This window comes from Balaenoptera borealis (assembly GCF_965194805.1).
Source record: "Balaenoptera borealis genome assembly, chromosome: 12".
In the NCBI taxonomy this organism is placed as follows: Eukaryota; Metazoa; Chordata; class Mammalia; order Artiodactyla; family Balaenopteridae; genus Balaenoptera; species Balaenoptera borealis.
This window is the reverse complement of record NC_138869.1, coordinates 64,913,810-64,940,975: the sequence shown is the minus strand read 5'-3', so window position 1 is coordinate 64,940,975 and position 27,166 is coordinate 64,913,810. Positions and strand designations below refer to the sequence as shown.

The 27,166-nt window shown below is 40.5% G+C and overlaps 1 protein-coding gene across 2 annotated transcripts; it reads right to left on the bottom strand.

The window, feature by feature from the left end:
• Positions 1-238: 238 nt before the first annotated feature.
• On the bottom strand, positions 239-23,386 carry RAB23 (RAB23, member RAS oncogene family). 2 transcript variants are annotated; one of them, XM_082347234.1, is made up of 7 exons: positions 23,115-23,386; positions 17,379-17,598; positions 14,694-14,779; positions 8,607-8,763; positions 6,432-6,514; positions 5,534-5,626; positions 239-3,607 (listed from the first exon to the last, which is right to left on the bottom strand). In XM_082347234.1, exons 2-7 carry the CDS (start codon positions 17,531-17,533, stop codon positions 3,468-3,470), a joined length of 714 nt encoding a protein of 237 aa, XP_082203360.1. In that variant the 5' UTR covers positions 17,534-17,598; positions 23,115-23,386; the 3' UTR covers positions 239-3,467. The 2 variants fall into 2 exon arrangements, with proteins under 2 accessions (XP_082203360.1, XP_082203359.1); XM_082347233.1 differs by lacking the exon at positions 23,115-23,386 and adding an exon at positions 22,536-22,745.
• Positions 23,387-27,166: the final 3,780 nt, after the last annotated feature.

Genomic DNA, 27,166 nt, shown 5'->3' with positions numbered 1-27,166 from the left:
TAGATTGCATTTTGTTCACTAACAAGGTTGACCAGTGTATTGATTGATTATTCTTTTATCTGTGATAAATGCAGCAACTATAGAACACTTTTATTTGTTCAAAATAACTAGTGCTACTGATACACAAAAACTTCAGCTTCCCCAAATACTACTTCAGAATGAATATATCAGATTCAATTTTCATTAAAAGATAGGTATTCTTTCACACTGCAAGAAAAAAAACAAGTCAAGCTGCAGATTGGTTTTATATTTTTATATGTCTCTTCATAAAAAGCAATTACAATCTGAGGACATTCATGATAGTTTTGATGCCAGCCCAAGTTCACCTTATTTAAATCTATTCTTTCATGGGAAACATTAATTCTCACTGATAACTGGCAAAAGCCTCTTGATTTGTCAGACTAATTTGCTATCATTAGGTTCACTGTGAGATAGAAGATTTTCTTTTTGTGCCATCTTTTTCTTTATCAGCTTTTTGAAAATTCAGCAGACAACCAAGTTTTTCTCACGTTCCCAAAGACCGTCAGCATCTGGAAATCCTCCCCTTCCTGTTCACTCCACATCAGCCCAGACTTTCTCTGTTCATTAGATGACTGCAGTGTGGGACAGATTTTCACCTGTCAGTTCATTTTGTTTTCAGAGAAACAGATACCCCAGTGATACAGTAACGAGAGCACTTTAGCAAGTTACCAGTAACTATTTCAAAGGTTTTAAAAAGGAAGGGAAAAATTAACAATATTTTACATTAAAGTAGTTCCCTTTAAGTTGGGATGTCAGGTCCTGAGGCCACTTCCCCATCCCAGGATCTCCAGAGGAGACCCCAGCCCTGGAGCCCTGGACACGGTGGAGCCCATCAGTGAGTTCTTCCCAAGCACTGCGCTGCCAGCGTCTGAGGCACCCAGACAGCACAGGACTGCGGCCACAATGGGGAGGGGCTCTTCTGATAGTGTTAGTTTTACTTTATTTTGAAGAAGTACATGAGTGCTGTCAACTCTGGGCAGATAAAAAGGAAACCATTTAGTCTGGTTTTATTTAATTATATCGCCTTATGTAGCCTATTCTGTACGCTATCAATTCGAGAGGCAGACTGAAAGAGGAAAAGGAATCCTGAGGACTCTGAGACACGGCAGCCACGCCACAGCCAAAAATGAGCCACGACATAGGAAAGCTATTACTGCACAAATGCACAACGTCCCGGGGTCTTAGTATTTCTTCAGCATCCACGGTTCATTAGAAATTAGTAGTTAAGTTATTTAAAAGAATTAAAGGCCTCAAGGTGAAAGAATATAATGTCAATTTTGAAGGTTTTTAGAATTGAGAAAGTATTTAACATATCACTTGTGGCTGATTTTCAGGCCTACTTAATTATTTAAAATGACTAATTATGGTTAGGTAAAATACAGAATTGCAAATTAAAAATTCAAATGTGTAACAAAGATCTCTCTTCAGTTCTTGTTTTAAAAAAAAAGGACAAAACTAAGTACATAAAATTATATTACAAATATCAGGGGAACTGCAACCATCATCAGATTTTTTTTAATATAGAAAAATAACAAACTTTCACCCACACACATTTACTTCATGTGAAATAGAACTACAACATTTTATATAACGTGGTTTTTCTGCTACTAAAGACTATTTGATGCAAAATATATTTTGTGCAAAAATTAAAGGGACTGTATTTCCAGAGAGTAGAAAAGGGAATCACTAGCGGGTACCCATTGTTAGGAACAGAGTTTTTCCCCAACACCTATCCCACTGCCAGCAATGGGAGTGGTGACAACTGGTGACATAAAAATAAACATATTACTTTGAAATAGATAATGCCAGATTATTTCAATATTATGAAAAGCAAATCTTCACTCCTGACCACTTAAAAGACATGCCCTACAAAATTCTATTATGTTTTCAACATTAATCTGGACAGGGGATGAGGGTGGTGCAGATGGAAGACTTAAAAAAAAAAAAGAACGAGAGAGAGAGAAAACATACAAAAGGAATATATAAAACATTATGCATTTAGTAGAAATAATGAAAAATGACTTTGTGACACATTTTCCAAGAAAAGTTATTTTTACATATATTTAAATCCTGTAAAAACCAGGTATTGCAAGGGGTTAAAAACAAGTCATTGATGAATGATAACCAGTTTTACCAGAGTTCATGCAATTAATTATCTGAGTTGGAAAGCTACTGTCCCAAGTCACAAAATGTATGCTCTGCCACATGATTACATGTTAAAATCACTTATTAAAAGAAATTATTTTGTATTTGGTGCTGACAGAGCTCTTGAGAAAGTGCTATACAAACTGAAGTTGACAGAAATTTTTAAATGATAATCTCAAAATACCATACAAAAAATGTGTAAACAAAAAGATGCTTTAGAGTTGCAGGGCATTATAAAATCCATAATGTGGTTTAAGACAAAAGATCACCTCTTGTGTATTTAAAAAAATTGTTAGCATAATCCTAAAAGTTCAGAATCGCGTTGTCAACAGCAAAAGGCACTGGGTACAGGGCGGCCACGCTGCACAGGGTGGGGGTCCTGCAGCCGCCAGCTCGAGCCCACCACGCATGTGCAGGGACACGAAAAGATTCCGCACGCAACCAGTGCCACCTGGGAGGGGCTCTAGCACTAAGACACTCTTTCATCTACCCTGTCAGAGAGGAAAACTGCTTTTAAAAGAGATTATCAACAGTATAAATTCTGGTAAAGCACTGAAAATTAGGTATGGTATTTTTGGCACAAAAGCATTTTTTAAATCTGAGCTCATTTTGCAAAATATCTGTCTAGAATTTCTCATTTGAAAATAGAAACTTATAACATACACATAAATGTGTAAATGGTTTCATGAATGAATGAGTTAGAGTCTATGTTTCCTTAAACACTGCACACACCTTCTGTTTACTCCAGAACCAGGGATCTGCGTGCACACGTACCTCCACATTCCACATCTACAGATATTGCACAAGTAACATTGCCAAAGTACACACTAATGCAGTCTGGCAAGATTAGGGTTCGCCTTTCAATATTATTCTTTTCAGTATTCAGATTCAATACTACTTCCTAGAAAAGCCAGATGACCAATTTCAGAGAAAGAACGGTTGGCTACCTTTCCTTGACCCATAATATTAAAATCTGTACCGGTATATTTAGGCATTTCATTTACGTTTTCCAGCATTTCAAATTCAGCAAAACCTGTTTTTGATGTTTCTTATAGCATTCCTTCAAAAACAGGAGAAGCTTCGTCTAATGTAAAAAAATTAAAATAAGTCCAGAGGGCAGTAATTTTTCCACCAGAGATCTTGCTTCATTCTGAAAAGCACTGCAGAACAGTGCTGTTTAAGTCTGTCAGCTTTCAGAGAGCCATTAGGTGCAAAGTCTGCGAAAAAATTGTGTAACATACCGTGACAGCTGGATGTATCTTACTGCACAATATAATTCATTTCTTGCTCCCTGAAGCGTTTTAGGGTATGCTACAGCTGCTAAAAGGATTTCGGTTTTTCTTGGTCCTCTGTCTGTTGGGCCTGAGGTTGATGACATCTCCACCATTAAGGGTACTTGAATTCTGACCCAAGTGACTCCCAGCAGACGTGCTAAAGACACCTGGATAAGTTGAGGGAAAACACAGAGGTTAACACTTACGGACCTCAGGGTCACCTACTGCAGACTGTGCACCCAGCTTCTTAGTAAATCAGCAACATATGCAAGTATTTACAATTTTAAGCTTTTGTTTTCATTTCATTTAATAGCCAATACACAGGGTTCAAAGTTCAAAGGGAACCAAAGGGGTCACAGTGAAGTCTCTCACTCACCCCAGCCCCTCGCCTAAGGCACACGTGTTTAGAGTTCCCACGCATCCCTGCAGTGATGTTGTACACACATGTAGGCTGAAGTGCACATATGGTCTTCTTTCCTCCCTTTGTGTGCTTCTCTACACACTCTTTTCACTAACAATCATTTTTGAAATTTGGAATCTGTAAATATGATAATTTTAATAACTTCACTTACTAATTTTACATCATAGAACTTCCTCAACAGTACCTGCCTGTAGTTAACAACAGAATTTGTGATATGTCATGTTGATAAAGATACTGCATATGTAAGAGCCAGTAGTGATGTCAGATGTTCTTATCCAGGCTAAAACAACAGCAAAATGGTCTGCAGATACTCAAAGTGGTGAGCAGACAAAAGGGATGAACTAAAGAAAAACTTTCAACTGTTAGAGTTTTCATTTTGAACAATGTTGGTTCTAAAATGTAATCTCCAGTTTATGGGCTATTTATCGTCCACGATACACAAGACTCTGGGCCAGAGACACTATGAGCGACACAAAGACTACTAAGACTGATTCCTGCCCCCAAGAAGCTTACAATCTGATGAGTGAGGTGAGGCACTACAAACAGGCAGTGATGCTACAGGACACTCTATGTTAAGTGTCACAAAAGAGACAAGATCCCACAGATGGTATAGGAAGGGTCAACCACATCTAATTCATAAGAAAGGACAAACTACATGGAGGGACTGGACCCCTGGCAATGCCCTGCACTCAGGTCTCTGTTCATTTAAGAGAAGTGAAGGCTGTGCTTCAGCCAGACAGATAGCCAAGAGCTTTCTCCATAGACCTTGAGGGATGCACAGTTCTCAACAGAAGGTGGGAAGGGGAGGCCATTCTTAATGGAAGAGCCAAAATGAGCAAAGGGATAAGTAAGACAGCCCTAGGCAGGCTCAAGAAACAGCGGGCCCTGTGGTGGAACCGTAAACAGGGTACATTACAAAAGTGGGGCACAAGGCCGCACAGGAAGGATGGACCAAACTGTCTTTAAATGCTGGGATGAAGAGAGCCTGCACTGAATGTGTTCCACAACCAGAATCTATCAAAGGGCTTTAATCAGCAGACTGGAAGGAGACCAGACCAGACAGCGGCTTATCACAACTGCCCTGTCGTTTCTCAGAGCATGTGAGGTGTCTGACAGTAGGAACATACGCAATAAAAAGGGCAAAGTAAGAAAAGTTTAAAACAGGCCAAGAAAATGCTGTGTGTGTGTGTGTGTGTGTGTTTGTGTGTGTAGTGAGGAGTGGGATGCAGGCAGGAGGTCCTTAGGACAAAGGACCGGCGCCCATCCTCCCAGAAGCCATGGCCAAAAGTAAGACACGGACAGGTGCTTCCTGTTCTCCAGGAAATACTAAACTCTGCTGGCATCTCACGTTAAAAATCAGGATGGGTGCTCAGCAAGGTGGCAGGAAAGAGGAAAGGTGTGGAGATGGTGCAAGTGTCAAGTCAGAGAAACAAGTGTTCAAAAAGGACAGACCTTTAGAAAATTCATCAGTTAAAAAATCTTTTAACTCAATATACCTTTTAATGAGAGCTGATACTACTAAATTTAATAATCACTCATCTCATGATTTCCAGTCACATTTCTTAAAGAAATGAGCATACTGTATTTAAAAAAAACCCAGTAAATATGATAATAATGAATGGAAAATAAATTTACCAGGTAAACATGGGGCTAAAACTTCCTGGGTACTTACCAATTTTGTTACTACTTGAATGCATTGATTCAGGATCCTCAGCTATTTGTTGTTTAAGCTTCTGAAGATATTTTTCAGCCAAATATTTAAAAACTGGAATGAAAACAAAACCAAAAACCTTGCCAGGTTAGTATAATTATGCACGTAAAACCTGTTCTTTCACATCACTTACTATAATATTTATACTTACAAAACAAATTTAAAATTAGAAGTATACAATCTAGTTGAAAAAATTCAACTTCTAAAAATTATCTGAGTAATACCTAATTACAATGGTAATACTAATAAATATATAGCGGCATTTTATTAGTCAAGAAATAAAATATTACTTGTAGACTAATATTCAGCAACACTAAACTGACTCAGTCTTAAAAAGACTCTTTCTCTAGCTGAAAAGCACTATTCAGGGGACACTGGAGCAACAGCTGAGCTGCAATCTAATAAAATGAGCAGCAATTCCGGAATGAGAAGAATAACCACCATCTTTCTCTAATCTCACTTTCTTAAACTAGGAAACACTATTAAACAAGTTAAGGTCACTGTAGCTACCCAGAGGGGTGTCCACCGCTGTGGGGTTCTAACGCAGCAATTTCAGAAGGTACGCTTGAAAAGCACACACACATACACGCACACACATAGCCAGTTGTATTTTTAAAGATTAAAAAACAAAACAAAAGCCCACCAGAGTTTTGCTGTAGAGTAACAGCTGTTCAAAGACATTAGTAAATAATCAAGGACTCAAACTCAGAGCAGCATCAGCCTTTAAACTTTACTTAATGATACATGGCAAAGAGAAAATTCTATTCTCGTTACAAATACGATTTCTAAACAACAAAAAGAAAAGGCATAAGAAGAATAAACAAACTTCCTGCTGTTAACTGTTAAGAAGGCACTTTACCTTCCGTCACGTTGAGATCCTCCTTCACTGAAGTCCTGTAGAATCTCAGCTTCAACTTTTTTGCCAGTGCCTCAGCTTCCTCACTACACATCAATTTGAAAAAAATGCATGTAAAGGTACTTTCTGAGAGCTTGTTTTATTATATTTACTGCATACAGCCTGAGGACGGCGGTCAGCCCTTCCAGAACCATTGAGAGCTACACTCAGTGCTTGAGCAGGGTTTTCAGTCGTCACTGCTCTTGGGGGGGTAAACACCAGCCATCTCACTGTAACTGCAAGACACTTTTCTGTAAAGTCACTTACTCTAGCCTTAAAATGACTAAATGTCACTTTTCTTTATATAATACTTTAATTTTCTCTCTTCGGTTATTAAAAACACTTGAATTTAATTACACTCTGAAAGTCTTATACTGCATTACCTATTTTACTCTTATTGGCTACAAAACTACTTTGCTGCCAAAGCCGAAGTCAGTATATTGATGTGTCTAGAACAGTGGACTCCTAATTTTAGTTTCATTATGACTCCCAATTCTCTAAAATATTTCCCAATGATTCTACCACATGCCTCCCCCACCACTGTAATCAAGTTGGCCTGTGTCATCAATGACATACATAAGTGATGGCGTGTGACTTTGAGACTCCTATAAGAGGCACTGAGGTTTCCGCCTTGCCCCCTCTGGGATCACGTGCCTGGGGAAGCGGCTGCCACACGCTGAGGACACTTGCAGCCCGAAGGAGAGGCCACCTGCCCATGGCCAAGCGAGGGCGCCATCCCGGAAGCAGACCCCCCCCAGCCCCAGTCAAAAGCCTTCCTGTGGGGCTTCCCTGGTGGCGCAGTGGTTGAGAATCTGCCTGCTAATGCAGGGCACACGGGTTCGAGCCCTGGTCTGGGAAGATCCCACATGCCGCGGAGCAGCTGGTTCCTTGAGCCACAATTACTGAGCCTGCGCGTCTGGAGCCTGTGCTCCGCAACAAGAGAGGCCGCGAGAGTGAGAGGCCCGCGCACCGCGATGAAGAGTGGCCCGCGCTTGCCACAACTAGAGAAAGCCCTCGCACAGAAACGAAGACCCAACACAGCCATAAATAAATAAATAATGTGAGAAAAAAAAAAAAAAAAAAAAAGCCTTCCTGTGACCACAGGCCCCGGCAACATATTGACAGCAACCTCATGAAAACCCAGAACCAAGCCACCCAACTAAGCCACTCCCAAATTCCTGACCCACAAAAACTGTGACATAATAAATGTCTGTTGTTTTAAACTACTAAGTTTTGGGCTAATATGTTATATGGCAACAGACAACTAATACAAGAACTTATAAAAAAATAAGGTTAAAAACCAAGTAAGTATTTTCAAAGCCAGCAAAACGTTAATAATGTAGTAAACAAATACTTATACAGAGAAATTATCTGGATGCCAAACTCTGTTCACAAATATGGGCATAATGGTTCTGGGTATATAAAACAATATGAATCTGAACTGCTTACCTATTTAAACTCATCAACATACTTATGCTAGACATTAAAACATCTAGGGATGTCTTCCTTTTTAAATTTACTCATTTATTTATTTTTGGCTGCGTTGGGTCTTTGTTGCTGCACGCGAGCTTTCTCTAGTTGAGGTGAGCGGGGGCTACTCTTCGTTGCGGTGCGTGGGCTTCTCATTGAGGTGGCTTCTCTTTGCTGCAGAGCATGGGCTCTAGACATGCGGGCTTCAGTAGTTGTGGCTCGTGGGCCCTAGAGCGCAGGCTCAGTAGTTGTGGCGCATGGGCTTAGTTGCTCCGCAGCATGTGGGATCTTCCCGGACCAGGGATTGAATCCATGTCCCCTGCACTGGCAGGTGGATTCTTAACCACTGCGCCACCAGGGAAGTTCCGGGATGTTTCTCTTAACATTCTTACTCTGTCTAGATTTGACTTCGCATGAGGAGTTGGATTTGAGCTGCAAGGACCTGGAATTCTAAAAGGGCTTTCAAAATGTACTCCTTTAATTTTCTTTACTTCTGATTCAGTGTGAACGTTTTTTAACCCAAACCAATCACACAATAGCTCACAGAAATTTTTAAGTATAAGGCAGTCTTTTTTAAAACTTTCCTAAATTTTTTAAGTGTATGCAAAAACTAAAATAGGTTTTAGCTTTACAGAATTACAGCCACCCCGTCAACAGTAGCCACCTTACTTCTTTATACAAGAGTCATCAAGGAGATCGATCTTGTTTTGTACAAGTACAGTTGGTATATCTCCAACTTCAGCCACCACCTTCTCTCTCCAACTGGAAATCGCTTCAAAAGATTCCCTGTCTGTGGTGGAAAATACAAGCACACAAGCCTGGGCTCCTGTAAGTTCACAAAATAAAAATGTTATTTACATTAATGAAACAATCCTATGCAGGGTGAAGGAAACTTTTACGTATTCAAAACAATTTTTATGTAAATAAATGTTGAACTCATCTTTGTAGCACTTTTTTTTTTTAATTTAATTTATTTTATTTTTGGATGTGTTGGGTGTTCGTTGCTGCGCGGGCTTTTCTCTAGTTGCAGTGTGCGGGGGCTACTCTTCATTGTGGTGCACGGACTTCTCATTTCAGTGGCTTCTCTTGTTGCAGAGCATGGGCTCTAGGCTTAGTAGTTGTGGCACGTGGGCTCAGTAGCCGTGGCTGGCGGGCTCTAGAGCTCAGGCTCAGTAGTTGTGGCACAGGGGCTTAGTTGCTCCGTGGCATGTGGGATCTTCCCAGACCAGGACTCGAACCCGTGTCTCCTGCATTGGCAGGTGGATTCTTAACCACTGTGCCACCAGGGAAGCCCTATTTTTTAACATATAAACTCTATTTTCTAATTCAAAGAACCAATTTTTACCAAGAACAGTGGTTCTCAAATTTGTGCAAGTGCCAAAGTACCCTCAAAATTATACACATTCCTTGTGGAACACCACAAAATACTGATATATTTAATAACACTGTAAAAGCCAGAGAGAACAGTAAACTAGGCATGAATGACAGAGTTGCTGAGTTCTTCTCGTTAATATCTGTCACCTGCTTCTTAATTTCTTTTGGCACAGATTTAAGAAAAGTCTATGAGAAAAAAAAATCATAATTTTCTCATTCTATTTACTTTTTTAAAAAAATCTATATTATTTTATTTTAGTAGCAGAATACCAGCAATGCTAAAGAATGTAATTTAGGAACCAGTGCCAAGAGTAAAATATTTATATATAGTAGAGAGGAAAAGAGTTTAATTTAGTTTTTCATTCTCTTTAACTGCATAATTCCCATACCATACTCACTGACAATATTTTAACTATCAACTATCACATTAGGTTGATAATATCTCATTTTAAAAATAAGCATCAACCTTCTGTAAGAGGGTTTTTACCAATGATTTGCTGTTGAATCAGGCAGCATAGTGACAAAAACAGGTGAGAAGAGAAAATCATCCTGGAGTCAAGAGGGTTCCTCACTGCTACTCCTTCCTTACAGATACCCCAGGTGTAAGAGTTTCCTAGTAAGACTCAAGACACACATACCTGGGCTACCTAAGACACTCTAGGGCCAAAAACGGTTTGTTTATCACCTGAGGGAATATGGCAGAAACCCAAAGAACAATTACTGAAGGAAAAAACCAGCAGTTCACTATGACTGTAAAAGCAGAGGCTTCTCTCCTCTAGAGCAGGCTTTGGACCAAAGAATAAATTAATTATGCAAAACTGAGGGGTGGGGGACAGGCAGATTGACAGACACAGCCTGAGACTTGCTCAGAATTGAAGGAGAAGTAAAACTGAAGAGATCACACTAGCATACTGGACAACAAATTTATATTTACTTGAACTCTAACATTTACTTAAACTACAAATAAAACATTACTTAATCATACTTTAAGAAACTGTTTTGTGGGGACCTCCCTGGCGGTCCAGTGGTTAAGACTCCGCCTTCCAATGCAGGGGGTGTGGATTCGATCCCTGGTCGGGGAGCTAAGTAATCCCACATACCTCGGGGCCAAAAAACCAAAAACATAAAACAGAAGCACTATTGTAACAAATTCAATAAAGGCTTTAAAACACGGTCCACATCAAAACAAACAAAAATCTTAAAAAAAAAACAAAAACTTTTTTGTTATAAAATTGTTAGCTTTAAACCTAGAATTTTATATCAGTCAAGTGTCATTTAAATTTGAGGGTCCAATAAGGTATTTCCAAGTATACAAGGTCTCAGACACACAAAAAAACACTTATTAGAGAAGATGTTAAAAAAAACAAAACAAAAACAGCTAACAAACAACAAAAAAAACTAAGCAGATGGTGCCAGACATATGGGCAGTAAGAATGATTAACTAAGAGAAGTACAATTTTGTTTGAAAAATCAAGGATCAAAGGATAAAAGAAAAAGTCTGTCCACAAAACCCAAAATTATTTAGTGGGGGACTGGGTGGAGAGACCACACTGGGTGGGATAGGCCGTAGTGCCCTCTGAGGAGGAGGAGGAGGGACCTGGATTCAGTTAAGCCACCAGGGAGGCGAGCATGGTGCCCCCTCCCCAGAGGTGCCCTGTGTGTTCCCCGCCCCGACCCTCCAGCACGGGCTGCAGGGGGCGCTCTGCTCTTCTGCCAGGGGTGGTCTAGCACACCCCCTAAGGGGACTGGATGCCTGGGGAGGGGTGAGGGGGGATAAAAACCTCAGCTTCCCTGGGGTGGGGTCACCCTGAGGCGCGTCTCCCCACCCGCAGTAGTAACTGGCTCATTACTGCACTCTTTATGCACGGTTCTCCCTTCTTTCCCTGGCCTCTCACTTCTACATCCCACACCCACCCAGCTGCGTGTGTGTGCGTGTGGGGGAGGTGTAAAATGACCCTAAAAAAATAATAAAATAAATTAAAATGACCCCACACTGCTCTCCCTTCTTTTTCTTCCTTGGACCTCTAGCTCTGTGTTAGTACCAGCCATCTTTGGGAAAGTTGTTTTAATTTCTCTGTTGTTAATATTGAAAGGCAGCTAGTGTTTTCTACCCATATATTTTACAAAGACCTTCATTTTCCTACTATTCAATCTTCCTTCAATACTACCTACCCTAAAAATTGCACCATTGGAAAAGTTTCTTCATTATCATAGATAACAGTAAGTCACCCATAAATGGATCACTTCTAACAGTTAATAAACTACCTCACTTGTCCATGCATCAGAAATACAGAGCTCTGAATAAATTTTTGGTGTCAATGATAAGATCACCAATAGCAAGTATTTATTCCTCCTTAATAAGATCATTCCCCAAAAGTCACTATATTTTAATGCAATTCAGAAAATACTCTCTAAGACACATAATGTGCAGAGAGTAATTCTATCCTCAAATCACTGACAGATCCTACAAGATCGTCTGTAGGCTGGTCCTGAGTGTGGCTGACAGCAGCATCAGTGTCACCTGGGAGGCTGTAGAAATGCAGACTCTCAGAGCCACCCACAGATCTACAGAATTCAGTTTGCATTTTAATGAGCTCCCCAGGGGATTCCTGTGCACAGCCAAGTTTAAGAAACACTGCTCTAGCGTACACTGGCAAAGGCTTTAAAAATACTATTATAGATACTACTCAGGATTTAAAATGCTGTTCCTTATTCTTTTTGACATTCTATACAGTCTAAAGCACATAAATTATTCAATGAACCAATCTGTCACAGATTCCATGCTCACATAATTTCAAAACAAACCTCAGACTTGCATAGTCTAATTCTGTTGTTCCTTAATTCTTGCATTTATAATTATAACTTATAACTAGCTTCTTGTCCAGAGCTATTTCATTTCCAACAATTTATATTCATTTATATTTGTGAAAAAAAATTATTTTTTAAGAAAATAAGGGTTTCCTTCTACTTATGTGCATGATCTCAAATAATAGGTCTCAAGTCTATAACCTAATTTACATATACTTAGAAGCATTTTTTTTCTGAGAACCAAGTCACAGTAAAAAACTGTAATAAAAATCTACTTCATGTTGTATGTAACTTTCTGTACTAAGTACAGTTTCTGCTGCCTAGGATGGACTTTCTTAAGGGTTTAACAGGAGTCATCTGGGCTCCCAAAGGCTTCCTAATATGAACTGTGCTCTGTTCTAACCTACTAATAAGGGGATCATGTTTCCACATGTCTCACTGTACAATGAAGCCAGCATTCTAAGAACATAATGATGCCTTGGAGCAATGGTCTTGCTATAATAGGTCTTTTAAATGAATTACAATAAATTTTTTCTTTTTTAAATATATTTTTTATGCATCTTGAATAACACATTTTTAGGACATAAGTCAGTAGGTCATAATTTTATAAGGCATAGTGTTTCTATCACTAAATCTCTATCTCAACTCATTCTGCCCACCTTACCTTTTCTTCCTACTCTTTATTTAATTATATCGTCATCTGAATCTATACTACTAGCAGATATTACCTGGTGCCTAGCCGCCATCCAGTGCCCCGTCCCCAAGAACACCTCTCCCCCTCTGTACGGTAGCCTATGGTTTAGGCAGCTAAACTTCCCTCTGCCTTGGGGGAGCCCCAAGTGCGCCAAGCCCATTAGGGCAATCACCTTCCTCTGACTACTCACTGTAATCTGATCAAAGGTGGTCTAATCAGATAAAAGCTCTGGACTTCTGGTCCACTGTTGTGGGAAGTAACCCTCGGTCCCCAAGAATGTGAACAAAAAGCACTGCCGATGGTAGCAAACTTGCAGACAAGAGGAAAATCGGCATGAGGACGAACCCCACACGGGGAGGCAGGCAGCCAGGAGAATCAGCAAGGTTAGAGTCCCAACAAACCACAAATGAAAGCTACTCCCAGTAACAAGTCAACAGACGCTAAATAAGTCGGTTTGAAATTGCTTTTCTGCTGTCAGCAACCAAAAGCACTCTGATAGAACCTCAAAAAAAAAAAGCATATTAAGTCCAATATGCCATTTCTCAAATTCATGTAACATTGCCACTGTTTGTTCCTTAATTCAAATAGGGATGTGAGGGAAAAAGCTGAAGCTGAAGACCTGTCTAAGTATCCACCCTCTTTGCCATTTTAACATAGTTGGCTAAAAAACGTTACATTTTAAGAAAAACTTTTAACAGATCTATTTATACACTTAAGATTGCTTTAAGTTAAAATGTTAAACACAGGGAACTCAATGCTGTTTAAAGCCTTTTAGTCCAAATGAAACAAGGTGAAAAGAAATTTGAACATCACCCATATAAATTAAGATGTAAATACTAACAATTATGGGCTCTCTTTTTAGTTTCTGGCAAAGAATGTTTTTTGTAAACATATGAAAGAGAAACGGTATGATTCATGGACATCTAACAAGTTAAAACAAGAAGTCTGCAACAAATTGGATGAGTCAAGTTAAAAAAATTAGAAGATAATAATGTTGAACAAAGTCTTATGGCAGTGGGTATTAAAATATGTTTAGCTACCTGGTCTTTTTCTTTAAATTAGGGACCCAAATGAGCTACTTAACTGTACAGTTCCAACATTTTCTCCTTTTTATTCATATACGAATCAAATCATTTTGACATTTGACCAGTTTTGTCTTTTTTTAAGTTAAACTTTATTTTGAGATAATTGTAGACTCACACAGTTTTGTCCTTTTAAGTTAGAGAGACATAATGATAATATTTTCTCCAAAAAGAACCATATTAGTTAAAAAGTAATACTGCCACATCACATTGTCAAAAGCTTAAAAAGAAATAACCCAACCTATTTTTTTCCACACAAAAAGAACATATATTTTATGCTGAGAATTTAGAGAAGAAAGCTAGGTAGGTAAAAAGAGGCATTTCCCCCAGTTTATTTAAGTCTTAGATCCTATCATTGTAGCTCTTCCCTTTCACATGTATGTCATACTTCCCTGAACTCGTATAGCCTAGAGAAGGCTTTACCCACATTAAATATCATAACAAAATGCCATCTTGTCTGCCAGGGCTTTACTTTTTCTTATGTTAGTTTCCACTCAGACTATGTAGTCATTTCCCTGTAGTCAGAGGTAACTATTCACAACTTCTGACTTATTAGGTCTGGGAATGCCTATATGAGTCATGTAATTCTAAGGCAGAGATAAACAGTCTATAGCACAGAGTATTATTTACCACCCAACAAGATCTTTAGAAGAATAATAGCCTGGGGTTTTAAAAAATACTTTGGAATTAATTTAAATATTCTTAAAGAGAAATCCTTCTATGGGAAACAAGAAAAGCAAAGTTCTTTGTTCAGCTAAAAGAACATGTCAAAACAAACTAAAGACACCCATGATTTACCTCGATAGTAGGCCTTTGTTATTGCATCAAACTCCTCTTGACCTGCTGTATCCCATAACATGAGCCTGACGTCTTCATCATTAACTCTGAAACAAGAGATGAATGTATTTCATATGCAAAGGAAATGTCTGTATTTTATTTTTCAAATCTGGAGGTATTAAAATTACATTGTTGGGCTTCCCTGGTGGTGCAGTGATTAAGAATCCACTTGCCTATGCAGGGGACACGGGTTCGAGTCCTGATCCGGGAAGATCCCACATGCCGCAGAACAACTAAGCCCGTGTGCCACAACTACTGAGACTGCGCTCTAGAGCCTGTGAGCCACAACTACTGAGCCCATGTGCCACAACTACTGAAGCCCATGCACCTAGAGTCCGTGCTCCGCAACAGGAGAAGTGACCGCAATGAGAAGCCCGCGCACCGCAACAAAGAGTAGCCCCTGCTCGCCACAACTAGAGAAAACCCGTGTACAGCAACAAAGACCCAACGCAGCCAAAAATAAACAAACAAATAAATAAATAAATACATTTATTTATTTATTTTTAAAAAACAACTACATTGCTGGTTTCACTCTGAAAAAGTCTGAGTGCTTTTAAATGCTGATACCATTACCAACAGTGCGAGTAAAGGGTGAAAGACACTCCCCTAAAGCTGTAATTTTACACGATTTGGATTCATCTGTCATGTTTTTTCCTTCAACCACAGTCACAGATAGTGGTGGCTCTAAGACTAGCATCCGAGGGGCCCACACCTGAGGATTCAACCAACTGAAGATAGAAAATATTTGGGAAAAAAATTCTAGAAAGTTCCAAAAAGCAGAACTTGAATTTACTGTGTGCCTGGCAACTATTTACACAGTATTTACATTATATTAGATAGTATAAGTAATCTGGAGATGACTGAAAGTCTATGGGAGCACGTGTGTAGGTTAAATGCAAATACTATGCCATTTTATACAAGGGACTGAGTGCCTGTGGGATCCTGGACACCCAGGGTCAGCTGTCCTGGGAAAGGGTTCCCCTTAGGTCAGTGCTTGCCCTCCTCCTGCTACCTTATTCTAATGGGGGTAGAATAGTAAGAAAGTAAAGAAGCAGCTTACCACTTGGTTGTCCTTTAACCCCCAAATTAACTCTGTTCTGTCACACCTGTTGCCTTATTCGCAGCCAGTGGTTCTGTTCTACAGAGTCACTGCCAACAATGAATTAGCAAATCCTGAACCATTCCTCTGAGGGAAAATAGCAGGCGGGCAAGGTGCTTGTGAGCCCCTGGTTACAATTTCATCAACTGATCAATATATAACCTTGTTTTTTGCATTGTTCTGTTTAAACACACCTTATTTAATATACACTGTTGATTCACTAACATTGAACCCATGGCCAACAGTACTATAACTGGTGCCTGAACGAAGCTTATCTAATACATGTGTTTTCTCCATAAGGCACGTCACAGCTCACCAGAGGGCACTTCAGCTCTAGGCTTGGGGCCATTTTAAACAGCGAAACTACCAACAAAAAGCACAAAAATGTGGCACAAAAACAGAACATGAAAAGGCCACTCATGTACGGTATGAGAGATGAAACAAAAACGCAGAGGGTCGCCTTGTTCAACCTCAGCCGGACGTGTCTGTATAAATGACTCAAATTTTTTGCTGCTCTGTGCATGTCCACAAATGACCACCAGAGTACTGGGAGTACTGAGTCTGGGGTTACAAATAAATTTTAGCATGCAGTGAATTTGCAAATATGAAATCCACAAATAATGAGAAGTAACTGCACACTTAAACTATAAATATGGAATCTATGAATAATAAGGGTCAACTGTATACTTAAAATATTAATTTGGTCCAGATAGCAAGTGCAAAAAATAAACATCATCAAGATTTAAAATGAATCCCCTTAAAATATCTAAGAAAGGAAGCAAATAGAGAAGTATTTTTAAAAAGAGGGTAACAGAATACAGATTATAAATTCAACAATCTTTAAAACAATGAACACAATTATCTTTGATGCTAGTGTCTGGGATAGTTAAATCAGACTTGTTTAATGTTTCTTATTTCTTTGTGATACATTTGAGCTTGTCTCCTACAATTTAAAACATCCTTAAAAGTTCTCAGGACTAATGACAAAAAGTGTTACTTTGATGTGTTTTAGAATTCAATTGGATTTCCTTTTCCCAGGAGTATTTAATCCTCTCAAATCTTTCTCTTATTTCTTTAAAGTAAAAACAAATTATTAATTCTCTAACTTCTATATGCCCAGTTTTAAAAAGAGAAGAGACATTTTACACAAACAGATCCCATAATATAAGAGATGAAAATTATTCTGCGAGACAGGTAACTTTCCTTCCAAATAAAATAGTGGACAGAAATCTCAGTAGAATCAAGCGTCAGTTTGTGTTTAAGAAGTACCCAGGGTGCCACCAATAAATATAAAACAGATGTAAGATAGAAAAAGAGAGAAGGGAGAAGTGTAGGAAAAAAAGAATAAAAAATGAGAGAGGAAGGGAAGAGATGGGGGAGGGGGAAAAAAGAAGGCAAAGACACACAAAGGAGTGAATAACTGAAAACCCGCTGCCACTAGACGCCTAGCCTTGGATTGTATTGTACTCAGTTACTATTATTCTGAGCAAACTCTTGGACACAGGTCACAAATCAAAACCGAGAGGATAAAACAGCCAAGTACATACTGTATCTGTCGCTCCAAAAAATCAACTCCGATGGTTTTCTTGTAGTCTTTTGTAAAAATGCCTTTGCAATACCGCTGAATCATACTTGATTTTCCAACTGCGCCATTCCCTACAACCACCATCTTTATGGCCACTTCCATATCTTCCTCCAACATTTTTGGAGTTGAAAAGGTTTCTGTGCCAAATTTAATTCCAGGTGATCCGATCTTCTCTCTCAAATCTGTGGTTTAAAATGAAATTATTTTCTCATGACATAAAAACTATATAAAATAAAATAAGCTATAATTGTTTTATCAAGAAATAATCATAATGAATTGCAAGAATTTTTTTCCGTGATGAAGGCCCTCTCCCCACCCTGTTCAGATAATGTAAATTCTTTGAAAAGAGAGACAATAATACCATTCACTTTTGCATCCTTAACAACAGCAGAATGTATGACTTCCAGGTACCAATAAATGCCTAGATTACATAGTTCCGCCTTTCACTGAGGCTAGAGTATGGGCGTTAAGAGTCGAGGCCTGACTTACTAGTTGCTATTTACTACTGGTTCTGTGCTCTTAGTGAAGTTATTGCTTAACCTCTTGAAGCTTCAGTTTCCTGAGGATATTTACCTCACAGGATTGTTGATCAGTGATAGATACAAAGCACTTAGCACAGTGAAAGTTAAGCGTTCAAAAAAATGGTAGTTTCCTATACCATAATAAATCCTCCATGGATAGTTACCACCAAATGGGCAACAAATACAAAATCTAAGGAAACTGCTCTTCATCCTCACAGGTAATAATTAATGTCCCTAGAACAGCACCCTAAGGAAGGGTTTTGTATCATGCTATGCAACCACGTGATAGCATCGGGCTCTTAGTTACAGTGCTTTAGTGTTTAGATTACAATGGATCCTCTACACATCATCTTATACCATGCATTGTTTTCATTAGTTTCAGACTAGTTACAGTTACTCATATAATGAAAGTAACAGAATGTGTACTGTCTGCATTTTAGACTGGAAAGAACAGAAAGCCAACTTCTTCATATTTCTTCTTAAAATTACTAGTTAAGTTCCTGCCTACTTAGCTATTATATTCCAGCTACCTTAACCAAAAATCCATTTATACAACCACTACACAAAACATGTCTGAAATGTGAAGAGCATTCCTTTCTTTGCCCCTAATGGAGTCTCAGTAATTGTCCCTAATGCTTCACAAACTTGCACAATTATAAGAAGCATCTAGGAGCACTTGTTAAAGTACAGGTTTTAGTCTCCACTTCAGACATAATTAAATGATTAAAACAACAAAAAGTATTGGAACAAGAGAAAGAAGATGACAGAAGCAAAAATATGGGTAAATATAGCAGACTTCTCTTAAATGTTCTACGTTACATTTGACAGTTGAAAGAAAAATTATAATACTGTTCAATACGGTTTTCAATATACGTAGAAAAAACATTTAAGACAAGTAATTATATGTGGAAGAGGGGACTTCCCTGGTGGTCTAGTGGTTAAGACTCTGTGCTCCCAATGCAGGGGGCCCGGGTTCTATCCCTGGTCAGGGAACTAGATCCTGCATGCCACGAGCCCGCATGCTGCAACTAAAAAAAGATCCTGCATGCTGCAACAAAGATCCCACATGCTGCAACTAAGACCTGGCACAGCCAAAAAAAAAAAAAAAAAATTATACATGGAAGCGGACAAAAGGGAGGTAAGGTTTCTTTACTTCACTTGAACTGGTAAAATGTTGACACCAACAGACTGTGATAATTACCTATGCAGCTAAACAAGTTACACAAAGAGATACTCAAAAACACTATAAAACACAATAAAACAAAACGAAATTCTAAAAACAGAAAACTATCAGAATCCAATCAACATTTATAGAGCTGTCCACGCAACAACAGCAGAATATACTTCAAGCACCCACTGAACATATACCAAGATAGAACATATTCTAGGCCATCAAACAACCCTCAACAAAAGCAAAATAAAGGGACCACAATGAAATCAAACTAGAAATCAGTAATGGAAAGATAACAGGAAAATCTCCAAACATTTGGAAATTAAAAACACAGATTTCTCAACAACCCATGGGCCAAAGAAGACACTCAAGAGAAATTTTAAAAATAAGTGAATTGAATTAAAATGAAAATATAATATGTCAAAATTTATGGGACACAGCTAACATACTGCTGAGAGGGAAAATTTATGGCACTAAATGCTTACCTTAGAAAAGAAGAAAAGTCTCAAATCAATAATCTAAGCCCCCACCTCAAAAAACTAGAAAAAGAATCGCAAAATAAACCCAAAGCAAGCAAAAGGATGGGAATAATAAAGAGCAGAAATCAATGAAATTGATATAACCATTAGGAAAATTGAATTTATAACTTTAAAAACTCAAAAAGAACTCTCCAGGCTCAGGTGATTTCACTGGAGAATTCTAACAAACTTTTCAAGAATGATACATACTCTCCCCCAGAATACAGAAGAGGAGAAAACACTCCCTAACTTATTTTATAAAGCCAGCATTATCTTGATACCAGCACCACACCAAGACAGTACAAAAAAGAAAACTAGACAAATAACCCCTCATGAACACAAATGCAAAAATCCTCAACAAAATATTAGTAAATCGCATCCAGCAATATATAAAAAGAATAACCGGGACCAAATGGGCTTTATTTGGGAATGCAAGGCTGGTTCAATACTCAAAAATCAATCAGTGTAATCCACCATATTAACAGGGTAAAGAAGAAAAACCACATCAACATCCATTTGTGAAAAAAACTCTCAGCAAACTAGAAACAGAAGAGGACTTCTTCAACCTGATAAAGGGCATCTATTAAAAAAAAAAAATCTACAGCTAACATCACACTTAATTCTGAAAGACAGATTGAATTCCCCCTTAGACTGAGAACAAGGTAAGGATGTCCACTCTCATTACTCCTGTTTATCATTAGGCCTAGCCAGAGAAACGGGCAACTAAAATACATAAAACGCTTATAGATTAGGGAAAAAACTATCTCTATTCACAGATGACATGATTGTCTATCTAGAAAATTCCAAGGACTCAAACAAACAATCCTGCAACTAATAAGTGAGTTTAGCAAGGACACAGGATACAAGAGCAACACACAACACTCAACTGTATTTCTAATATCCTAACAATGTACAATTTGAAGCCAAAAATTTTTTAAATGATATTTACAATAGTTTCCTCCCAAAATGAAATACTTTGGCATAAATCTAACAAAACATGTACAGGATCTGTATACTGAAAACTACAAAACACTAATGAAACAAAGAAATAAATGGAAAGATATATCATGTTCATAGATTGAAAGATTCAACAAAGTAAAAATAGCAATTCTCCCCAAATTGATCTACGGTTTGATATAATTCCAAAGTACCAGCAGAATATTTCGTAGTTAGAGACAAGCTGATTCTAAACTTCTTATGGAAAGGCAAATGAACTAGCATAGCTAAAACAATTTTGAAAAAGAATAAAGTTGGAGAAGATCATGCTACCCAATTTTAAGACACTATAAAACTACATCCATCAAGAAAGTTTGATACTGGCAAAGAGAAAGATACAGAAATCAATGGAACACAACAGAGGGCCAAAACAGAGCCACACAAATACAGCCAATTGATTTTTGACAAAGGTGCAAAACTATTAAATGGAGAAAAGACAGTCTTTTCAACAAATGGTGATGGAACAACTGGACATTCATATGCAAAAAAGTAAACCTTCCCCTAAATCTTACACCTTATATAAATAATTTTAAATAGATTATAGATCTAAATATAAAACTATAATATCTAGAAGATGAAAATCTTCTTGACCTGGGATTAGGCAAAGTTCTTAGACATGCTACCAAAAGATGTACAAAAGGAAATATGGATAAATTAGATTTCATCAAAATTAAAAACATTAGCTCTGTGAAAGACACTGTTAAAATAATGAAAAGAAGCTATAGACTGCAAGAAACTTTTGCAAAACATATCTAACAACTTGTATCCAGAACATATAGAGAACCCTCAAAACTCAACAAAGAAACTACTGAATTTAAAAATAGGCAAAAGTCTTGGCCAGATACTCACCCAAGATTATATATGCCAATTAAGTACATGAAAAGATATTCAACATCTTTAGCCATTAGTTAAAGACACATTAAGACCATGGGATACCACTACATGCCTATTAGAATGGCTAAATTAAAAAATCCGACAATACAAAGTGCTAAGAGAGGAGGTGGAGCAACTGGAACTCTCACATGTTGCTGGTGAGAATGCAAAATGATAGACCCACTCTGGAAATCAGTGTGACGGTGTCTTACAAAGTTAAACATACTTTATATGATCATGTAATCCCAATCTTAGCAGTACCCTAGAGAAATGAAAACTTATGTTCACACAAAAACCTGTATAGCAATGTTTATAGTAGCTATAGTCATAATCACCAAAAACTGGAAGCGATCCAAATGTCCTTCATTGGGAGCACATCCATCTAATAGAATACTACTCAGCAATAAAAAAGAATAAACTGTTGATACATCCGACAACTCGAAGGAATCTCAAAGGCATTATGCTGAGTGAAAGAAGGCTACATGTTGCATGATTCCATTTCTATGACATTCTGGAAAAGATCAGTAATTGCTAGGGGTTGGGGTAAGGGAGAGGATAGCATGAATGTTTTGGAGGTGACAGAACTGTTCTAAATTCTGTTATGGTGGTTACATATATCTAAAATTCACAGAACTGCACACCCCCCAACAAAGTCAATTTTACCATATAATAATTTTTAAAATAATAAAATGTAAAGAAAAGTAAGTGGAATCAGCTTTTAACACAGGCAGTCTGACTCCTGTGATTATCAGCCACTACTCTACAGCCTTAAAGAACAATACCAAAACAATTAAATTCTTAGAAAGTAAGCATAATTCTGAGTACAATACTTTAAAAGCTTGACAGTAACACTTTACATGTGTTCTTTTTCCAAGTTTAATGTTAAAGATTTTGCCAACCAACAGCCGTCCAATACATTAGAAAAGTAAAGGATGAGTTAACTCGCTGATCAAAAGGGTGGCTTTTTCATCACAGCCTGTACTTCAGCACAGGTATGATTATAAAAACACTGAAAAACTTCTCAAGTTCAATGAAGTTACCTAGAAGATGTAAGGAGTTACATAAAACCTGGAGAAGTAGACAGCCCTTTTCTGACTGTACTGCCACTGGGATCCCCGAGTGAAGTGACTCTGCGGTAGCCAGTGTCAAGGAGACCGCGTAGTCAGGCTCATTCATATTCGAGCGGAACCCGAGCAACACCGGGGCTGGGTGGGGCCGCAGGCAGAGAAGGGGCCCGCCGCCTAGGACGGGGTCTGGAAGCCAGGGTGGGGCTTGGGCCCTTTCCCCGCCAGCCCCAACCCACACCTAATGCCCCGTCCCCACCGCCCCGCTGCATCTCCCCGCCCGAGGGCCACCCCAGGGAGGCGGGGGCGCGGGGAGGGGAAGGGGCGCCGGGGGTTGCGCCCACCGCCTGCCGCGGGTACCCGGGCCCCGCACTCGAAGTGCGCGCGCGGCGGTCGGGCCGGGGAGGGGCGCCCGGCCTGGATGCCCCCGCCGAGACCCTGTCCGGCCCCCGGTGGGCACATCCCGGGCCGCGGGGACGGGCGGGTCCTCCGCAGCCAGACCCGGTCGAGGGCGATGAGTGCGGCCAGCCGCCCCGGGCGCGAGCCGCTACTCACCGTCCCCGCGCCGCCCGCCGCCCGCCGCCCGGCGCGACCGCTCCTCCTGGTCGCGGTGTAACCGCCGTCTCCGCCGCCCGGTGCGCCAGCCCCCCGGCAGGGCCTCCGGCCGGCTCGCGCCCTCTTTTGCTCTTTTAAGAATGACTGTGATTTTTTTTCAGGAACTTTATTGGCAGAAGGAATTGGAACCAGCAGATCGCTGCGGCCCCGCTGCTGAGGGTAGGGCGCGGGAGACTCGCCTCCCCTCAGCTGCGGACGCCGGGCACTCTGAGCATGCGCCGGACTTTCAGTGCGCACGCGCGCGCCGCCGGCCTCGCCCCGCTGCCCCGCCCCCGAGCTGGCTGAGGCTGAGGGGTGCGGCGTTCCCTGTGAGGCAGCTGGGGGCTGGTGGGGTTCCAGGAGGTGGCGGGAGAGGACGCTGCCGAGCAAGGGCCGCAAACGCTTCGCTTACCCAGTGGTCAGCTTTCAGAGTCCTCACGGGACGTGCCCGCCCTGGATAGACCTTATAGTCTTGACCGGAGGACATCCAAGTGGCGGAGTGAGCAAAACTGGAGCAAAGTCGAAAACGCACTCGGTCCGTACTCTGTGACTGGACCAAGTGCAAGTCTGCGATGCTTAATAATTCAGAGAACCAAACAGAAATCCAAAAGTTGGCCCCCAAAGCAACCTAAACTTTGCTAAAGTTGTTTTAATACTGTAAAATAGAATAAAAAAAAAAAAAAAGGAAAATACCAAGTGTTGGCGAGGTTGTGGAGTAGCTGAATTCTTCCGTCCTGCTGCTGGAATGTAAATTAGAATAACTTTAAAAAACAATTTGGTGTGCTAGTAAAGAAGCATACCCTATGACCTAGTAGTTCCATGTCTATGTGTTCAGCCAAGAGAAGCGGTGTGCTTACGGGGGCACCAACAATTATCAGAATGTTCACAGGAGCATTTGTTTTAATAATCCCAAATGGAAATATCGCAAAAGACCATCAACAATAGAATAAATTAATACATTCACAGTGCTCATATACTGGAATACTACTCAGCAATGAGAAAAGTGACCTGCAACTACAGGCGACAACATGGATGAACTGCAGAAACATAAAGTTGAGCATAAAAAGTCAGACACGAAAGTGTTACTGACCAGGGTTCTTGGCCTTCCCTAATCAATAGAAATTGACTAGAGGCCAGATAAGAAATTCAGGCAAGGGCTTCCCTGGTGGCGCAGTGGTTGGGAGTCTGCCTGCTAATGCAGGGGACATGGGTTCGAGCCCTGGTCTGGGAGGATCCCACATGCCGCGGAGCAACTAGGCCCGTGAGCCACAACTACTGAGCCTGCGCATCTGGAGCCTGCGCCCCACAACAAGAGAGGCCGCAATAGTGAGAGGCCTGCGCACCGCGATGAAGAGTGGCCCCCCCCTTGTCACAGCTGGGGAAAGCCCTCGCGCAGAAACGAAGACCCAACACAGCCAAAAATAAAAATAAATAAAACAAATGTGGGGTTTAAAATGTTCTGATTAAAAAAAAAAAAAAAAAAGAAATTCAGGCAAGGCTTTATTGGGACCCCTGCTGTAGCATGGGGGAGAGAACAAGCAACATGTTCCCTTGCTTGCTGGCTTGCTCGCCCGGGGTGCGGGGGTGGGTGGCGGGGAGCAAGCTTGTTCCTTATACGGGGTGAGGGTAGGGGTGTATCCAAGGGTTGGGCCGGAGGGGTGGCTTAGGTGGTCTGCCCACCCCTTAGGTGGTGTTGTGAGCAGGGGGCATGCGCAGTACCCTGCTTTTGCTCCAGGCTCTTCAAAAGTGGCAGTTGGGTTTTTTGGTCTCTTTGTATTTTTTGGGTCCAGAATTTGCCCCAACGTCGCAGACACGCAGTTATTTTTAGTCCCATACAGTTTCTTTGTATTTTATTGCTCGAGGAGAAGTGTGTCCATGTGCAAGCACTGCAGCAAAGGGACCCTGGTCCCAGCCTGTCTCATTCCCCCCTAGAGACTCTACACCCTTATTCTTAAGGGTAAGGGGCCGAAGGTCTCTTCTTCTTAAACTTCTTCCTGCTGGACAGGGGCCGCAGACCCTAGCCTGCCCTAGATGTCTCTCACTGACTGTTTCAACGACCTGTAGGGACCTGGGCCACTTTCCGCTGGAATGGGCTGAATTCCTTGAGCCATCATGAGCTTACTTCAAACCCTTGGAGCCTGAAAGACACAAACTTAACCAAAAGGTTAAACAAACAAGGGCTAAAAAGGAGAAGAACAATGATAGCCATTAAAGGGCCTAGTAAGGGAAGGAACCAGGGTTAACTTTGGGCTTCCTTAACTGTTGACCAGACAAGGGAGGCAATATCGTCCCTGCCAAAATTATGAAGCCACTCTGCCTTGTTCTGCCAGAAGGTAATCAAGGAACAGAAAATTGTCAAGAACCACATCAGCCAAGGAAAGAAGAGAGGTCCCAAGTCCTGTTAAGGGTTCAAATAGGAGCCAACCCACTACATCATTTTTACTTATCTGTTGATGGTGCCTGTCTTTTGAATAGGTATCTCGGATTGTCCACTGGCTCACAGGTGTATTGTTCTTCTGTTGTGACCTGCGGGGTTTCTGGAGGTAAAAGCTTTAGTCTGGACAAATGTACCTAACTAGATATCCCTTGAAGTTTGACAGCAGTGGGGGTGGCTAAAATTACTTTATAGAGGCCCTTCCATTTTGGCATTAGTTGGTCTTGGGGGGACCCCTCTTTCCAGGTTTTAAGAAGAACTTGGTCCCCAGGGTTTATTTGTGAAGGAACTGCTCCTTCCTCTGTAATTTTAGTGGGAGTCGGCAGTGCCTTGTGGGCATAGTCCTGAATTGCCTTCTGAACTTGTCCTACATTAATAATATATCTCAGGGCCTGGTTCACTTCCTCATCTAGTAGAATGTCAGTAGTAAGAAGAGGCCTCCATAGGTCATTTCAAATGGGCTAAGCCTCAGACCACTCCTGGGGGCTACATGGACCCTGAGGAGGGCAATAGGAAGCAAGTTGGTCCAGGGTGCATGAGTTTTTTGGCAGAGCTTTGCTAGGTTTTCTTTAAAGTATGGTTCATTTTCTCTACCTTCCCTGAGGACCGGGGGTGCCAAGAGGTGTGTAGCTTGTAGTCTATCCCTAGGGCCGTTGTGAGTCTCTGTGTGATTTTGGCTATAAAAGAGGGCCCGTTATCACTCTGGAGGGACTTTGGAAGTTCAAACCAAGGAATTACTTCCTTTAAAAGGGACTTACAGACATCCATAGCCTTTTCAGATCAGGTGGGGAAGGCTTCAACCCATCCTGTGAAAATATCAACAAACACCAGAAGATATTTATATCCTGATCATGGGGGCATTTGGGTGAAATCTAACTGCCAGTCTTTCCCTGGATATGTCCCTTGGCGTTGGATTGGCCTGAGTAACGAAGGGGGAATTGGATGGGTCTGTGGGTTATTATGGGCTCATAAATCACAGGCAAGTGTTACTTGTTTTACTGTTCTTTTAAGCCCCTTCCCTGAAAAAGCCTTTTGCACCAAGTCCCATAGTGCCTCCCTCCCATAGTGGGTGGCATCATGTAAGCTCTTAGTGAGTTTCCATTGTTGGGCCTCAGGGATTAGAACCTTATCCCTTTTTATACCAGCCTGTGCTTCCCTTCTCATAGCCCCACTTCTCAGCATTTTCATGTTCCTGTGGGGAATACTGGGGAAGGCTAGAGAGTTCAGGGGGGCCAATCACTAGAGCCATAACTTGTTTGGGTTCCTGCAGCCAAGCTGCCTGTTTTGCAATTTGATCAGCTTTGCTGTTCCCTTAGCTCACAAAAGAGCCATCCTTCTGATGGCCCTTGCAGAGGATTACTGCTACCTGTGTTGGAAGCTGCACTACTTCTAAAAGAGCCAGAATCAAATCTTTATGTCTTATGGGGGAATTTTTAGCAGTTAACATTCCTCTTTTTTTTCCAAATGGCAGCATGAGCATGTAGCACATGGAACCCATATTTAGAGTTAGTAAAAATATTTAATTTCTTATCCTTCCCTAATTGCAAAGCACTCATTAATGCAGTTAGTTCAGCCTTCT

Excerpts from the sequence above, each read along its gene's own strand:
- RAB23 (XM_082347233.1), bottom strand. The coding sequence starts at position 22,671 with ATGAATGAGCCTGACTACGCGGTCTCCTTGACACTGGCTACCGCAGAG. Across the intron at positions 17,599-22,535 it reads TAACTCCTTACATCTTCTAG|ATTTGAGAGAGAAGATCGGA; the intron begins GTAACTTCATTG and ends TTTAAACCACAG. Across the intron at positions 5,627-6,431 it reads GGATCTCAACGTGACGGAAG|TTTTTAAATATTTGGCTGAA; the intron begins GTAAAGTGCCTT and ends TTTTCATTCCAG.